The sequence below is a fragment of the Talaromyces rugulosus genome, chromosome II (genome assembly GCF_013368755.1).
Source record: "Talaromyces rugulosus chromosome II, complete sequence".
NCBI lineage: Eukaryota > Fungi > Ascomycota > Eurotiomycetes > Eurotiales > Trichocomaceae > Talaromyces > Talaromyces rugulosus.
This window is the reverse complement of record NC_049562.1, coordinates 6,012,141-6,029,838: the sequence shown is the minus strand read 5'-3', so window position 1 is coordinate 6,029,838 and position 17,698 is coordinate 6,012,141. Positions and strand designations below refer to the sequence as shown.

Here is a 17,698-nt window from a genome sequence, read left to right as displayed (position 1 = left end):
TCGCTCAAGGGCGACCGGATTACAACTGCCGAGCCTATTATTGGCCCGCGGGCTGCAGTGGGTCTTCTCGGCAACACATGGGTGCTTATGTAACGCGAATTCCTCGGCCTGCCGTTGGCAAGAACGAACGAAGGCATCCTTCCCTCAGACTGTCTTGTCTACGCTGAAGGCACTCTCCTCTCTCTGCGCTTCTTCTCTCCTCTCTTTCTTTTGAGTGCAGCTGCTCTGTCGCAGGCTCCCAATTGCCTGTCTCCAGATCATCATGAGCTCGCTGAGCTTGCGGAGCCTGGCTCCTGCGTCCAAGGTATGATGACCTCCCCATGCCGGCCATCCGTCCGTGTCTTGTTGCGAACCCTGCCTGCCCCTCTGGCTGCCCTGGCTCCAATTCCTCGACTAATCATCATGGCAATGACTAGGTTTCAAGAGCCCTTAGAGACCAACGACGACTCTTCTCCTCTACGCGACCCGCAGGTATGCGCCGACAGATTCCACCTTGTATCGTCCCCGTTGCTAATTGCCGAAACCTCAAGCTCGGATATTTGGCTCCCAACCGCTTCGAGCAAAGGAGGCCACTGGACCAATCGCCCAGAAGTACCCAATCATCGTGCGTCTCTCGAATCATCCGAGGTGGTTTTTTTTAGTACTCATTGAACGTAGGACCATGAATACGACGCGGTCGTAGTCGGTGCTGGAGGTGCTGGTTTGCGTGCCGCTTTCGGTTTGGCCGAGGCTGGCTTCAACACTGCTTGTGTCTCCAAGCTGTTCCCTACTCGAAGCCATACTGTCGCTGCCCAGGGTGGTATCAATGCTGCTCTTGGAAAGTATGTATTTATGTTTTGACGCGATGGTACTATTTAGTCTCTTTGCTAACGACATGCAGCATGCACAAGGACGACTGGAGATGGCACATGTACGATACCGTGAAAGGATCGGATTGGTTGGGTGATCAAGATGCCATTCACTACATGACAAGAGAAGCCCCCGCCAGTGTTCGTGAGTTGGAAGGATACGGTTGCCCATTCTCGCGTACCGAGGACGGTCGCATCTACCAGCGCGCTTTTGGTGGTCAATCGCAAGACTTCGGACATGGTGGTCAAGCCTACCGATGCTGTGCTGCTGCTGACCGTACTGGACATGCCCTTCTGCACACCCTGTACGGCCAATCGTTGCGCCACAACACGAATTACTTCATCGAATATTTCGCTTTGGATCTTCTGATGGAAGATGGCGAGTGCCGTGGTATCATCGCTTACAATCAGGAAGATGGTACTCTTCACCGTTTCAAGGCTCACCACACTGTCCTTGCCACTGGTGGTTACGGCCGTGCCTACTTCAGTTGCACATCCGCCCACACTTGCACTGGTGATGGTATGGCCATGGTTGCCCGTGCCGGTCTTCCCAACCAGGATCTCGAATTCGTCCAGTTCCACCCTACCGGTATCTATGGTGCTGGTTGCCTGATCACCGAAGGCTCTCGAGGTGAGGGTGGTTACCTCTTGAACTCGGAGGGTGAACGTTTCATGGAGCGTTACGCTCCCACTGCCAAGGATCTTGCCTCCCGTGATGTCGTTTCGCGATCTATGACTTTGGAAATCCGCGAGGGCCGTGGTGTTGGTCCCGAAAAGGACCACATCTACCTCCAGTTGAGCCATCTGCCCGCCGAACTGCTGCATGAGCGTCTGCCCGGTATCTCCGAGACCGCTTCTATTTTCGCTGGTGTCGATGTTACCAAGGAGCCCATTCCCGTTCTTCCCACTGTCCACTACAACATGGGTGGTATCCCGACCCGCTACACTGGTGAAGTCGTTACTCTGGATGAGAGTGGCAACGACAAGACTGTGCCTGGCCTGTACGCCTGCGGTGAAGCCGCTTGCGTATCCGTCCACGGTGCCAACCGTCTTGGTGCCAACTCTCTTCTGGATCTGATCGTTTTTGGTCGTGCTGTGTCTCACCGCGTCCGTGACATCGCTTCTCCCGGCAAGGCCCACAAGGAGCTCAGCGCTGATGCTGGTGCGCAATCGATCGCCGATCTCGACTCTATCCGCACTGCCGATGGCCCTAAGACTACATTCGATATTAGAAATGCTATGCAGAAGACTATGCAGACAGATGTCAGCGTCTTCCGTACCCAGGAAAGCTTGGACGAAGGTGTTGCGAAGATCAAGGAAGTCGACGCCATGTTTTCCCAGGTTGGCACCAAGGACCGCAGCATGATCTGGAACTCTGACCTCGTTGAAACCTTTGAGTTGAAGAACCTGTTGACTTGCGCGTATGTAGCCACCTTTGACAAGATATGAGAATAGAAGAAGAAAAGCTGACAAGAAACAGGACCCAAACCGCACATGCTGCTGCCAACAGAAAGGAGTCTCGTGGCGCTCACGCCCGTGAAGATTACCCAGACCGTGACGACGAGAAGTGGATGAAGCACACTTTGACTTACCAGAAGACCCCTCATGGCGAGGTTGACCTCACATACCGTGCCGTGCAGGACAAGACACTCGATGCCGAGGAGTGCAAGTCTGTGCCACCATTCAAGCGTGTATACTAAAAAATTTCATTTGAATCCCTAGACAAAGTTCCGAGTACAACCAACATTCATCGTTGTGACATGGTCATCGAGAACATATGCTTCATATCGGGTGATCGAATAGGAATTATATTCTAGGACTCGATGCTGGCGTGTGTATATGCAACATGTGATCTTAGAACAAGCATTTATTTTCATTGCTAGCTAGTCTGTCTGTCTTATAACAAGTTGATATTTTCTTTGTTTACAGTGGTTCCACCTGGTAGATGTTGACAAGCTTGACGAAGCTGCAGTTGCTATGGGTTTCTCCTGGGTGTGCCTCCCCAGCCCACTTCTACCGTAAACAAAACACTACATGACCTTTGTTGACCAGTCCTCCTCTTTCTAACCCCATTTATCTTCGTGCACTAAGACTTGGATCCTTTTCTTGATATTGATTTGACAACACATTGGAGATGGAAAACAACGTCGTACCTATTCCTCCAGTGGATTCGTGTGCTGCAGGCTACCGGTTCTATCAATGCAGCGATGGAGGCTTCTCAGGCTGTTGCTCCATTGACCCTTGCGATATCAAAGTCTGCCCTGTCGAAAGCAGTCCATCTAGCAGGTCTCAGACAGCAACTATTCCATCGACCACCTCTGCAGAAAGCAGTATTTCCACGGGCATGACAGTCCCAGCGTTGACGATTGGATCTCCTACCTACTTGGCACCCTTGACTACCACTGCCACTGTCACTGCATCTTCTCTATCCGGTACCAGTTCGTCTAGCGGCCCTTCTTCCTCTGTACATGCTTCTTCGTCCGGTCGAGTCAACACCAGCGGTGCCATTATTGGAGGGGTTGTCGGCGGTGTGTTAGTTCTCATCAGTCTGATTACTGCAATCCTGTTCTGGTCTCGAATGAGAAAACGGCCACGCACACTACACCATGATCATGAAAAATGGACAAATGACGAGACTTTATCGAGTGGGCGTGGCTATGGAGACTCCATCTTTGATTCGTATCTTTCAAACGGAAACAATGATGCTGTTGGTACGTGACATCCCTGATGTCTCGAGCTTGTTAATTTAAAAAAAAAAAAACCGCAATCAAGAAATACTAACAGACTTATTTTATGCAGATCCTAAAAAGTATGAAAAATTGACACCAATGAGCGATGACACCAACACCAACAACAACGTCCCTATCAAGCTGACACAACCATCTCCTTGCATCTTTGCCGAACCACGGATCGTCGAGTCAACCACCGGTTCTTCTTCTACAAAGTACTTTCATATTCCCAGCTCATCCTCACCTCGCTTCTTCAAGTACGTTGACAGCAGCAGCAACCCATCCGCTAGCTCTCTCCACAAGAGCTGTTCTGCGCAGACGGAGTTTTCCGATTCAAGTGGACAGATCAGCATCGCTGGAGGAGTCCCGGTTCCCCGCAGCACCAGAAGTGTATCGGGACAATGAAATCAATGGCTAAACATGTGGCCCTGTTTCAGCGTACTAACGGAGTTGTCGTGGATTTTTGTACTAGCTCGTCATTAGGGAATGACTAGCTACAAAAGTGAGATGCGCTTTATTTTGTTTTCTTTTCCTTTCTTTTCATACGATAGTATATTTATCAGCGCCGGAGTTTCTCAGATGTATTATCCCTTTATTCTTTATTGTTTGTAATGATGTGATGAATGAATGTTTGTGCGACAGGATATTTAAATGTTCCCGGCTCCTCTTTGCTTCGAGTGTCATTCAAGGCACCTTTTTTTTTCTTATTTAGGTCACATCCATTTCGATATTCGTGGATCCATCATGGTAATACTGAGCCATCAGGGACTTTGGTAGCCGGTGCTAGAAGATTCTGTGAGACACTCCTTGGCCGACACAAAAGAGCAATATATCTGGACAGTACCAGGGGTACAGAGAAAAAGAACTAACGAGCAAGGCTACGTCACGGAGAGCTTTGGTCTGTAAGCACAACGCAGTACAGAGAGCTCTGGTAAACCATACTCCAAGCATAGACACTCCGTGATGTTTAAGGTTAATACGGATTATCCAGTGTCTGAACCCGGCAAGCATTCTCAATCTTATTCGCCCAATATACCTCTCGATGGAAGATTATCAGCTACTGGACACTATCCCGCGTACCCTGAAGATTTTGCACTATATCCAACTCCCCAGGCTAGTCCCCGTGACAAACCTCAAATGTTAGCAGGCCCAAGAACAACGAGAATTTTTGATGAAACAAATGACAACGGGATTGGTTGCAGAATTGACCGCCTGCTCTTAGGAACAGTGCAATATATAATACTGTAAATTTCCATGAACTATGCTATTCAAAATCCCGAAGTACTATCATGGAACGAAGTATTATATCGTTGACCGTTTTGATACACTACCTCGAAGGCGTAGGGGTCCTGCACTCGGCCATCAAACCACCACTTAGGCGTGTTAGGATCTGTGCCATGAGACAGCTCCTGATCCACGAGCCGTATAGTTGTGTAGCTCGAACCCTTACTAGGCCTCAGAACGACAATTTTAAAAACCACATCTGTACCCTTATTACGTGTGGTGTATCTGTTGTAGGTATCTGCGTGGCGATCACTCGCGTTATTCTCCCATTGTACTGTCCTCGGCTCGTTGTGCGAAGAAGAGTTAATGTCCCAGCCTATGAGCTTATATCCTTCGCTGTCGTCAACCCACTCAAACTTCCATCTGTAGTCCATTGGGCACATGATAGGACCATCCCAGGAATCAAAGCCTAAAAAGTACCATGGGGGCCATGCGTATCCAGTGCGCGTGCGTAACACTAAGTGCTTCTTGTTACCAAAGTTTTCGCGAATCATGAAGCAGTCATCCCGCCCTGTGACTTTGTGGAAAAAGGCATCTCCTCTACCATTCACGTCGGTGAGGTCAATGGGAGGCGGCACGAAGTCGCAGATGGCTTTCGCCTGCTCTTCGAGCTTCTTGATAGCGTGGTTCACCTCTGCCTGCAATAGCTGTTTATCGACGGCCCAAGAGATCAGGTAGATAGCAGTAAGTTGAAGTTGTGCGATAGACTTAACGTACGTCTGGAGATCCTTGACGTAAGATGGAATGCCATACTTTACGCCTTGGGCACTTAAGCCTTGCGGACCACCGTACTTGTTCCAGTAATACGCATTAACAACATCGACGAGACTTTCTTTCTGGGGATTGTCACGGGACAGAAGAGCATCTTGCATAAAGTGCAGTTGGTCTCGGATGCCGCCATTTTCTTGAGCAATAGCTTCAAGCACCCGCTGCAGGCGCGTATCATCGCTTTTGTTATGGTTAGAATAGCTGATATGAGAATGTTACAAAAATTGAAATCAGCTTACCCGAGCCTCTTTCCCTTTTGCCTGGATTGATTGATGGTTAGCTAACACTTCTTTTATTTGCAAGGTAAACGTACTCGACCAACGCAATCTTCATGGCCATCTCAAAAGAGGTCATACGGCTGCGAATTATCTTCTCTGCCTCTGTGAATTGATTCAACTTGAAGCCCAGTTTCATTTCCGCCGCTATTGTGTCAAGCTAATCATTGTCAAAATTGAGTTCAGCTTCCTGTCAAGCATAATGGGCTCTCGGGAATTTTAACCTTTTCTTGGACGATAATCTGGGCTTTCTGGAGTTCTTGGAGCTCTTGTTGAACCTGCTTTAAAAGCGCATCATCTGCTTTCATCCCCAACTGCTCCTTTATAGCTGGTTTGATCTTGTCACCCGCGTAATCTCCCAACTTGGTAAGTGCCCACTTGGCAAGTTTGAGGGCTATGTCTGTCATGGTCGTAATATAAACGTTGACGCTAGTCCTCGATGGGATGTAGTCAAGTAAGATTCCTACCTACGTCGAATTCGTGAGATGGCTGGTAATGCTGGTGGTAAAGAAAGATGTCAAGAATAGCATGGAAAACAGGGAAATTATATACACGTAGAGCTGGCCTGCCGCTGTCACCCTGCCCCATTTCTCATTACACCATGCAACTTGTCCCACCCCCCCCCGGCAACACTGATGAAAATCCCTCTATCCTTTTCCACGTCTGCATAACAATGTGTTCAGTGGCGAGACGTGTGCAAAACATGCTTTCAGAATTTGAACTAGTAGCCAAGCGGCAGCTGCTGAATAGCGAGCATGTAACTAAATAGCCCCACTTACAAAAGGTGTCACATTTCTGACGGACTACTGTTGATGGTAGACCTACCATCTCCGAACTATTTGGCTAGACGAGCCAGTCAACCCTCAGCGACCCGTCTGCGGCTAATCAGAACAGAATCTCCAGATAATGTTGCGTCCGAGTTCGGAAAGCATTGGAGGAAAGATCTACAAAGTGGCGTGAAAATCGCTCCGCTCTGTGCGTGGCTGGCTGAAATTTTGCACACCACTTTTTCGCTCTCTTATGATTCTGGATTTAGGCGGGTTTCGAGAGACCACTCATCTGAGGTTGTATTCCGTGATTGGGTCTTCATATGGGATCGTCGTCTCATAGATCGAGCCGGCATGGAGACCAATCTACCTCCCGCTGTCACTCTATCACCTTTTCTGTTTCCAGAAACGAAAGGCAGGGAATGGGCGGTGATATACAAGAAATACAACAAGAAGATATGGTGGGGACTTTCACCGGCCGGGTTAGGTTAAGTTCTGGGAAAGGAAGCATAATTGTCGAATGGGTAGTAGTCTGTTTTCGAATTCTACTGTACTTATTAGGTCTAACGATCTGGCAAGATCGCCCGCCCGCTTTCCTTCTTCCTTTCCCTTTTTACCCTTCTGCATCTCGCACTTGTTTCAATGCAGAGAGCCTAGAGCTCTACTTTCAGCTCTGCCTTTCGGTTTCAGCTCTCTTCGCTTCAGCCACGGCATGTAATCGAGCCTATAAACAAAGAAGCGATGTGAAGCTAGACCCAAAACAACGACGAGCTAAGTACGCTACCCTTCGCAAATTCTAAATGCCCACGGAGTACCATATGCATATCCAGGGGTTCTTGACTACGCAACTATATCCACTAACTTTGGTCTGTAGGCCAAGTCACATATCCTAGCTATAGGCTCGGCCATTAATGCTGGGCCTATAGGGGTCGTAACTATTCGGCCTACTAACACGTCCGGCATACAGCTTCTAAACCCGACCGTCAGTGAGGGGTAATATAGATATTGAAGTTGTAGGAGTGTATACAGTCCACTCAGAATCGCGGTACATATAAAAACTGCGGGAACTAGCCCCGGCGGACCCACCCGCGGGGCCTCCCGAGGCCACGCACGCCCACAAACACCCACGAGACCAACTTCTCGGTCGACGATTTCCAGCCTGGGGTGACCAACATCCCAACGCGAGTCACAAGAAATAGGCTCTATGAAAAAGTCAAAGCTCTGCGAGGGTAAGTCGATAGTCCACCACCGGCGCCCTCGGCCCGGTTGTGGGCCGCCCGTCGCAGCTAAAGAGAACCACGCGAACCCCTGCGTTGTTAAACGCTCCTTCTACCCAAGACGTGCAGGTCCCAGGTATCGACACTACTAAGGCTGGATACGTGATCAGATTCAAGGGCTGTGCGTTAGCCGACACAGCCCGCAACAACAACGAATGGCTACGCGAACTAGGCAACGAGACCAGGTTGGTTAAACCATGTAGTCGTGCACCACGTACCAATACAAGGACTAGACCTTGAGCGAGACAAAGAAAGAGCCATCCGAAAGATCGTGGAAGAGAACGATCTCCAGGAACGCGGTTTCCGAATCGAGGATATTGCCTGACTAAGGAAAAGGGTCAAAATGCTGGGGGCATTCGCCTCAAATAGGTATCTAGTTTGACTCATCGGAGGCGGCGCAATGGATGCTCGATAACGGTCTTTTGATCGACCAAACGTTATATCGGCGGGGTGGAATAATGCGAAATCAAAAAGAAACGGTGCTTCCGCTGCCAAGAGTTGGGTCACCTAGCCTGGTCACGTAAAGAAGAGCCCCGGTGCGTCCACTGCGGCGGCCAACATGAACGAGCACGATGCCCACCGGGTATTACAGTCCACTGTCTGGACTGCAGTCGTGATCTGAATGGCCCGTCCATAGTTTCCATTGCAAGAACCAGGATTACGATATCGAAGATAGGCTGCTTCGCTTCTGACATCAAAAAGATTTTTCTTTGGGTTCCGGTCAGTTTCACGTAGCAAAAGTCAGGCCATAGGGTTGCTCGCCTTTTGGTCTGCGCCGATGGCCCTTGGTATGCCTCAAATTGACTTCCATTACAAGGTGATCACGGAGTCCACCAGAATTTGGTAGCAGAACCAGGCCAATCTGGCCACAACAGAGAGTTTTGAGATACTCGTCCCTAAGATCCCAATCCTCTTCATGAGCCTCTCTGCCTTCATCAGTGATGCTAATGAAGTGCCGGACATTGGTTCGTTCGTTCGTTTCTTTTGACATATACCAGTGCTCCTGGCCGGCTTCCGGTATAAGCTGAAACCAACAGAAGGAAGGCGAGCTGGATGATTTGCCGACCATCGGGATAGGGTGTTATATCTTTTGTCCGGCGGTGATGAAGCACAATATATAGATCATCAACGTTCATGACAGGTTTTTCTCCAACTGACATATCAAGATTATATCGTGGAGCCAGAGCCTCTTTCATATCCTGCCGATCTTATGTCAGAATCCAAAATATTGAGGGAGTAAGAATCACCCACGTCATTGATATCTTGGCAGCTCTTCGCGTGGAGACTATATGCTTCTTTTTTTTAAGATATCACCTCGGATATACTAAAAACAGCCTTTAAAATCGTGTCGGTCATGTCAATACCAGACCCTAGGTTGCATGGCAACTGACTATCACGTGACCTTCTGATCACTAATATTTTGACACTTAAACTGAGCCGTTTTCGTGTAATAATGAATGCATGTGTCGTCTAAAAATTTACAAAAAAGCAGTCGATTTGACATGCTCCACTCTGCTGCACATGCACAACATTTTAAAGTAACTTAAATTGTAGATATCGCGCGCTGGCGACTAGCATTATTGTTATGGGGGATTGATGCGTCAAGCGAGTGGGACGCGTGGCCCCTGCATACAATATTAATATACTCCGTATGAAGAATAAATTGATGCATGTGCCCCTATCTCTTCACATACATACTTCTCGGCATATTAATGGCTATAAATAATATATCCTGCGCACAGGCCTTGCCAACGTCGGAAGCGGGGGCTGTACACCATTGGTAAATTGCCAATATACATCAGAGTAGTAGAAGTTGGTGGTGGTGGTAGGTTGGGGGCGCAATTCCAACATTTGCAATAAATGTCAGCTACAAATAATACACATAAAGTTCCCAACTCCACCCAACTTTCTTTCCCGTCTGACATTGACAGTCCAATTCCACCCAGAAAATGCTCGCAAATCAATCCTGACACCAAAACACTCAATTGCCTCAGGAAACTGAGGGCAACTCGCTTGCTAACGAGTGGACATCGGATGTAGTAGCGACGATCCAGCTTGGCGACTTTACTTTCTTCAGCTGACTACAACATCCCCCTCATCCAGCCGTTTTTGTTGGTTTTTAATTTATCTCCGCTTGTCTCCTATCGCAAATTGAATTCAGTATCATATTATTGATATCAAGTCACTCCAGGTAAATTCTACTCGTTATTACAATCACAATTCTTTTTTTCCCATCTGGTTTAACTCTTCCGTTTCCGTAACCCTACTAATGCCTCGGTAGATTGGTGTCACACTGGCTGCTGCAATTCCAAAAAGAAACAAAAGACAGTTTCTGATAAATAACTCCCTGCTACGGCGCACAGAGTTATATTTGAACAATTGCCCATTCCATTCAAAAAAAAAAAAAAACCACAACAATGGCATCTGTCCGCTCTCCTTTTAACAGGCGGAAAAAGGACAGAAGTACTACTACTAGTAACAAAAAGGGGACAAAAAAGTTCTTTTCGAAGAGAAAGGGAGTTTCGGCAAAGAGAAAAGAAGGCGCCGAGCCACCCATTCGACGGTCTCGAGTTAAAGGCAGATTCAGGAAATTTACTGGGAGCATCAAGCACTGGTTCGTTAGTGCTTGGTCTGTCTCGGAAGGGGAAATGACGTTAGAGAATAAGGATAGGAAGATATTTTTAATGGACATGGAGAGTTAGATATCGCTTTTACTTTGTTGGGGTTATTTTAAATTATGAGCTTGTACATAGGTGTTTTGGTTAATGATATTTAGGGGTTTTTTTATCAATTGATACATTTTGCAATTTAAGGCTATTTCCCGATGTCAGTGGTGCTTTTCTAGATGATCCTGAAGAGTAATAGTAAATGCTGTAGTCGTTTTATTAAGAGGAATACTTGTCAATGTCGCGAAAGTACGTACAGACCTATTTTTTAGCTCTTAAGTTGTATGGTAGCATTGGAGTATATCCGTTAGTGGATCCTCCCGGAGATACCCGTTACATACAGATAACAAGAACGTCATTTTTTCTTTCACTAACCTTTTTCAGATTCGCTCAACTGTCTAATGGAGAAGAATTGAAGATTGAATAACGGGAAACACTCGACGAGTCTCGTTCTTCACTAAATGATATCGACACTATGTTTCTTTTGGCTGCACGAAATCGTGCCAATTGCGTCATCTTCCCTAATCCATATATGTTTCTTTTCATGCAGTATTTCTCAAGGATCGATTTTTGGAAAATATTTTCTAGCTCTAAACATAATCATCGTTTTTGTTTTCATGAACCCAGAATTCCCGAGATCCTCAGTACCAGATCCAGAATCGAAAGGTGTTCATCTGAGCCATCAACTAGCCTCTTGTCCATTTCGGAAAAGACTGTGACAATCCGGTTTTTTTGAATATCTGGAATGGCATCGTTGAAGACGACTCGGTAGTATAGCTTTGCATATAGATTAGCACATATCCAACAAAGACTTCGAGCTTGCATACCTGGGATACAATCTGCGTAGCACTCCACCCATCGGCCACAATGTCTGACACAACTGCTGCCACAGCCTCATACGCTGATCCTAGCTTTTTCGGCTGCATTGCTTGCGTTAACCGGTCAAGCACGCTATCCGGGACCACACCAGCAATCTCCTCGACCGTTTTAATCGTAATTACCGAAGATGAATCCGCATCTGCCATTTCAACATCACCCTCGTCTCCACCTTGTTGTTGTTGTTGTTGTTGTTGTTGTTGCTGCTGCTGTTTCTGTCCAACGAGTCTGGCCGCACTTTGCATATACGTGATTGCACGCCGCAGATCTCCCTCGCTGCACTTGATCAGCGTTTCCAGTGTACCATTCTCCAGGACCAGATTTTCGGCCTTTGCGATTTCCTGCAACCGGTCTCCCGCAGCGACACCGTCTAGCATCTTGAAGCGAAATTTGCTGCACCGACTAGCCAGCGGCTCGATGATTCTTGTCACGTAGTTGCACACAAGACAGAAACGTGTGATTCGACTGTATTGTTCCATCGTCCGGCGCAGCGCAGACTGGGCGTCGTGTGTCATACTATCGGCCTCGTCGAGGATGATGATCTTGAATGGCGGGCATGGATACTGTTCGCGGTAGGCGGCATCTAAACCGGTGGGCTGCGAGAGTTGGGTGCGCGCAAAGTCCTTGATCTTCTCTCGGACAATACTGATACCTCGTTCGTCAGAGGCATTCAGTTCGAGAATACGTGTGCGGTATAGGGCGGGACCGAAGAGGGATTTGGCCAGAGCGAGGATTGTGGATGTTTTGCCGGTGCCTGGTGGGCCATAAAACAGCATGTGAGGAAGCTGCCTATAAGATTAGATATATTTTCAGGGTTGTTGTAATAAATTTAAAGGCGGCGTACGTTGGAGGCTTGTAGTGTCCGTTGGAGAACGGCGGTGGTGTGATCTTGCGCTGCGACGTCGTCAAGCGATTTTGGGCGGCTTTGCAGGAGTCAGTCAAAGCCAAATCCTATATCAAATTATTTTTCGCCGCTGAGAGTAAATACTCACTATTTCTCAACCCATGGCTGCAACCGTGTTTGGTCTCCCTTGCTGTCTGTTGGCTTTTGCTTGGAGCTGGTTGCCGCAGCCGCAGCTCTAGCTTTGTTATTAAAGAAATTCGCAGCCATTGATCGTGTCAATATCAATATCAACTTCAACGTATGCGTAGATGTGCGATTCAAATCGAGGTCGTGGAGGTGAGTGGTGAGTGTTGAGGGGTTGCAAGACAGCTTTGCGGCGAGACGCGTCGAAAACAAATCTTATCGGGCCGCACGCCGAGTTCGTGACGCGCACCACTATCACTTCCCGATCCGGAACAAGTCTAGATAATATTTAATCGTCAAGTGTTATATATTTCTCGGTTTTACAATTCTACAGCTCGTCTTTTCTCGTTATATCTTCCTCCCACGTCCTTTTCTGTGGATTCCGCGGTCCATCATAATCTTCGTATGCTTCGTTGTCGTGGCCTGCGTTCGCGCTGTCTGTTTCACCCATCTTGCCAAGTTGGTCTACCACACTGTCATCCTGCTCCTCCTTATCGCGCCTTGAGTCTGGGGTCTCCATTACTGGCGCATTCTCTCCTTCCAGTGACACCGTCGCTGCCGTACCAGTAGGTATTGCTGACGTCTGTGTGCCGCTGACAATCGCAGAAGTCGTAGTAACAGCCCCGGAGACACTTGCCACACCAAGGACAGATGCAAAAAGCCTATAGAGCGTCCTAACCGGCATCCATGCAAGCCACCACATCGGTCCGTAGAGAATTCTTCGGAATACCAGCCATGCGATGGTCCCTATCAGAATGTAAAAGGCCGTTTCAAGATACCACGTGTCTGACTTTTGAGACCGCAGGAGCGAGTTTACTAGAGCTCGAGAGGAGGATAGGACGGTATCGAGACTGGAGTACGACTCGGAGAGAGAGGAAAGCGCTGCCGTCGATTGTTCTAGCTAGTTGTTAGACCTTTGTAGTTGTCAATAATTCAGTGCCCTGACATACCTAATGTTTCCTGGGCAAATTGACTTCGCGACAGCTCGGCCTGCATGAGCTCGTGTGTTCTCCGTAGAGCCGCTGTGACATCAGACGATGCGTTCGTGACGAGGTCGTTCTGTGTGAATTTTTCTGACGGGACTTGACGGTCCTTGTCATCTTTCGACCGCGTGAATAGCAATTCTCGCTCTTTTCGGCGTGCGGTCTCTGCATTGCGGTTGGCTTGAAGTTGGGCGCCTCGAAAGTCTCCTCTAACTCTGTAACATCCCAGGACTAGGGTCAGTATTTGCGTGAAACTCTCTGACAAGGGCAAATAGAGTATTGAATAGCACGCACTTTTTCAAGTCGGTAGTCAACTTTGCGACAAGACCAATAACACGTTTCTTCTCGGCTTCCTTCTCTGAATTATCGCTGGTTTTCCTCTTCGAACTTCCTGCGCCTTCCAAGACCTCGACCTCGACGTTCAACAGTTCGGTTTCTTCTTCGACGATTTTGAGTCTCGAGTGGATCTCGGCGCCCAGTTCCAGGCGAGCTTCGTCACCCTGTCCGACAGCATGGGTGAAGTTCCTGAGTCGGTTGATCAGAGGTTTGATCTCGTTGAGAGAGGCCGATACTTCTTTGAGGCGAGTCTGGAGGAGGTGGATAGAGGACGACATGGCAGGCGGTTGTTGTTCTCGTTTCGGGCGGATTCGGCGGATGGATTAATCGTTATCCCATATTTCAGTTTGTCGTTATAATTGAATCATGACTTGGCTGGCGAATAAATCCAAAACAAACAAGCTGTCCCCAAGCGGCGATGTCATCGGTGCGGCTCGTGTTTGCTTTTGATGCAAACACCGCCGTCATCCAACGTGTCACTACAAAGGCTCTTTCCTACTTGTATATGATTTTCAGTTATTTTTTAAAAAAAAGATCATAGCAGTATAATGTTTTTTATTTTACCAAATTTCTAAACTCAAGAATATCAGTAGCACTGGTCAGCTGCTTGCATGTCAAATTGTCAATGAATCAACTGATGACACTAGCAATATTTAAAAATTGAACAAAGCTACCATACAAAACTACTCTACAAAAAATGTCTCCTCCAATTACGTTTAAACTCAACATCCTCTTGTAGGTGTATACTTGTACTTCCAGGCCCAAGTTTTATGGAAATCAGGGTTCGAATATACTGAATCGTTTTCCAAAAGCCGAAAATGGACAATATGAAAGCCTCATGACATTTAAATCATTCACAAGAACAATCTTTTCGTAAATATCGTATATTGTACTTTTGCCCAGTTTCTTTAATATTTAGCTCGCTCATGTTATCATAGAGCTGTGGAAATCGATGTAGTCTGAGGCGAAACGTACAATGGAAAGTATGTGTATTGAGCGCATCATCGCGATACACAATAACGCGGCTACCTGTTCTGCACTTCCCAAGTAGCTACCAGCATGTTCATTCTGCTTGCTAGAATCGTGATGCCTTGTCCGTCTCCATTCGCTTCAGTGGGCCCATGCGAGTTATCATCTTTCCGATCTCATCTCGATAACTGCACACGTACTCCTCAGAATCCTCTCGAGGCCGAAAATCTGGGGCCGAGGGGAAGAAAAGGAAGAGTAACGGTGATTATTTACGCTGAGGAGATGTTTTATGGTCAGAGATTCTTGGGTGGAGCCTGCCACGAGCTGTACCTACAACGGATTGAAGCAGAGTTCGGGTTTTTGGGATTTCTGAAGATAAGATTGTCTTTTCGGCCTATTCAGGGAATTGAGCTGCTCTACTGAGTTTGGGTGGAGTGAATCAGAATCATAATGAGCTGGTATAACCTCTTTTTCAGTCAAGAGTGCTACCTCACCAATTGTATTACAAATTAATGTGAAATAAATCTCTAAATGCCTGCTTAAGCAGTAGAAGGCATCAAGAGAGAGAGAGAGGGCACTAAACATTTTATATATCATGCCTGTTAATGTGCATCTATAATAAGTGGACTTTAAAAAGATATCATGATATTTGTAATTGATACACCCAGACAAATGAAACAGTTGACCTCCAAGCCGCGATGGTCTGGCTTTCTTCTCTAGCATGAAAATCCACAATCACCGTCCCTATGGCCGTTATCGTACCCTCCAAAATTGCAATAATGTTCTTGGTCGTTGCTTCCCCAGCTCTGGCCATTGTAGGACATGTATACGGCATCGGGGTCAGCATAAGGTGCTGTGACCCCCAGCGTATATGGTAAGGTGCTCCCAGCTTGCATTGTTTCGCCGCTAGGGATACTGAGCAACTCTGACTCGCCAACAAGTTCCTGCTCGCCATCATACAAAATAACGTCGAAGCGATAGTTCTCTGGGCGCAAACCGGGTCCCTCATTCTTCTGGTATTGTGTAATATGCACGCCACACCAACCACCAATGTAACTTTCGCAATTCTGATTCGAGACATCTTTCGCAGCAACACACTCTATGGGTTCTGTTTTCGGCACATACGTCTCAATGCCACCGATATAATTCGTCACCCCGTTGCCTGCCATGCAGCATTTATTACCGAAAAGGCTGCATGCGAACCCAATGCTAATCTTGACGGCGTGTTGGTTACCCGAATTAGGATCATCTCCTATGAGCGTCCCATATAAATCAGCGTCGACACGGTTCTCGGTGTGCACAGCAACATTATGACCGGTCAGTTGGAAGCCCGAGCTGGTGAATTGCACTGTTTGGCACTAGTTTATGTTATTCCACTTCCTTTTCTTGCTTCAAATGTGCCTTATAGTGTACATACCTTTAAATCCCAAACAATATAGTGTTGAAAGCCAGCGACTGGGTCATCTGGTCCTAGGTTATGATACGTTTTGTAGTGAAGAGAAACATAAAGAGTATCAGCGTAACCAGAGCGCTTTTGCAGCGTTCGTAGGGCCAAAGCCGCTGGAGCTTCTGTAAATTCTGAATCTCTCGCTTGCAATTGCTCCGCGAGCGCGCTGTTGAGACGGTCGAGGTCTCTCTTTGACTTTGTGATGTCTGTAAACAGGGCTCGGCTCGTGAGGAGGCAGGTCGCATCGTATGAGCCGCAGTCGACTGAAACAACCCTGGGGTACTTGGTAAAGGCAGCTTTAGGGTCACGTCGAATATAAGACCCTTGCGTGGTCTCAAGCCAACGCGTGAATAGCTCGAAGTTTGGGTGAGTTTCATGGGCGGATAGATCTCCTTTGATAATGTCCCGGACGGGGATAGACAACACCGATGGCTCTATTGGAGCTGCCCATACCGAGGAGATTTGCAAGAGCAATGCAAGAAGAGGGAATAGCATCATGTTGGTTGAAGCTATCCCAAAATTGCTATAACTAGAAAAGTGTTAATTTAGGAGGTGAAGTAATAGATTCCCTGCTTGCTGGGTGAAACTGCAACGGAATTTTGAGGCAGGAGCTGCATTTATATATTATTTTTGACAAGAATATAGTTTTAGTTTTATGGGCTCTTGATAGGTTTGTATATAGTGTTTTAACCCTTCCTATGATCCTACCCCCTCCAGGCTAAGCCGCAGTTGGGCATAGTTGAGCGCTGTTAGTTAATTTCTGTATACTAGTTGAGATGTTTCTATATATAGGATAAGAGGCTGATTGTGTGTCAGCACCAGTGTTACCTTTGAAACTAAAGACGGCATACTAAGGATGCTGTTGCCAATCAATGTTCCAGGGCTGGGCTGAAGATAAAACGTCAACTCGTTTAAGTGGCTTAAAATAAAACACTCTAAAGGAGAACTAAGCTGCATAGAGAAACTAGCTCGCAGGCTAATTTTAGGGTTGCTGGTTGCCAGTGGTTGGATGTATATTAACTGCTGCTTGCACTAGTTTGCCCCAGTAATCCATCTCCAAACCATGAAAACTTATTAGTTTTATAATTCTCAGAAAGCACCTGGTGTACTAAACTCGATTGCTTATCGTTAAGCTCCGACATCTGTTGCCGAATGAACTTCCCAAAGGAGCACATACCCGTAACGCTGAATACACTCGTTACTCGGATTACATAAATTCATTGTTAATTTCAATATATTTTCATGGCTGTGACAAATCATGTAGTTGACACTAGGATCCTGCGGAGCTTAATCATAACATTACTTACACTTCTCAGGCGACGGGTTCATTAGATGAAGATAGGAATGGTAGAATATGTGCCCATTGCTAGGTTATTTAGAACAGGTGGATGGGAACTTGCCCGGAAGTGATACGGCACCTTCTTCTTGTCATCTACAGTAGCCCAG

General features: G+C 47.1%; 5 protein-coding genes across 5 annotated transcripts; 2 read left to right on the top strand and 3 right to left on the bottom strand.

Annotated features, from left to right (window-relative positions):
• Nucleotides 1-262: 262 nt before the first annotated feature.
• Nucleotides 263-2,548, top strand: TRUGW13939_04565 (uncharacterized protein; the record flags this gene model as incomplete). Its single annotated transcript, XM_035487737.1, has 6 exons — nucleotides 263-304; nucleotides 417-471; nucleotides 531-604; nucleotides 658-821; nucleotides 881-2,269; nucleotides 2,329-2,548. 6 exons carry the CDS (start codon nucleotides 263-265, stop codon nucleotides 2,546-2,548), a joined length of 1,944 nt encoding a protein of 647 aa, XP_035343630.1.
• Nucleotides 2,549-2,982: 434 nt separating this feature from the next.
• On the top strand, nucleotides 2,983-3,982 carry TRUGW13939_04564 (uncharacterized protein; the record flags this gene model as incomplete). The annotated part of the gene is made up of 2 exons (XM_035487736.1): nucleotides 2,983-3,559; nucleotides 3,648-3,982. 2 exons carry the CDS (start codon nucleotides 2,983-2,985, stop codon nucleotides 3,980-3,982), a joined length of 912 nt encoding a protein of 303 aa, XP_035343629.1.
• Nucleotides 3,983-4,845: 863 nt separating this feature from the next.
• On the bottom strand, nucleotides 4,846-6,311 carry TRUGW13939_04563 (uncharacterized protein; the record flags this gene model as incomplete). Its single annotated transcript, XM_035487735.1, has 4 exons — nucleotides 4,846-5,809; nucleotides 5,869-5,889; nucleotides 5,943-6,064; nucleotides 6,129-6,311. 4 exons carry the CDS (start codon nucleotides 6,309-6,311, stop codon nucleotides 4,846-4,848), a joined length of 1,290 nt encoding a protein of 429 aa, XP_035343628.1.
• A 4,918-nt stretch (nucleotides 6,312-11,229) lies between these two features.
• Nucleotides 11,230-14,114, bottom strand: TRUGW13939_04562 (uncharacterized protein; the record flags this gene model as incomplete). Its single annotated transcript, XM_035487734.1, has 8 exons — nucleotides 11,230-11,391; nucleotides 11,442-12,275; nucleotides 12,335-12,413; nucleotides 12,483-12,703; nucleotides 12,768-12,795; nucleotides 12,850-13,414; nucleotides 13,468-13,715; nucleotides 13,795-14,114. 8 exons carry the CDS (start codon nucleotides 14,112-14,114, stop codon nucleotides 11,230-11,232), a joined length of 2,457 nt encoding a protein of 818 aa, XP_035343627.1.
• A 1,407-nt stretch (nucleotides 14,115-15,521) lies between these two features.
• TRUGW13939_04561 (uncharacterized protein) lies at nucleotides 15,522-16,750 on the bottom strand (the record flags this gene model as incomplete). Its single annotated transcript, XM_035487733.1, has 2 exons — nucleotides 15,522-16,163; nucleotides 16,223-16,750. The coding sequence occupies 2 exons, from the start codon at nucleotides 16,748-16,750 to the stop codon at nucleotides 15,522-15,524; spliced, it is 1,170 nt and encodes a 389-aa protein (XP_035343626.1).
• Between the last annotated feature and the right edge of the window lie 948 nt (nucleotides 16,751-17,698).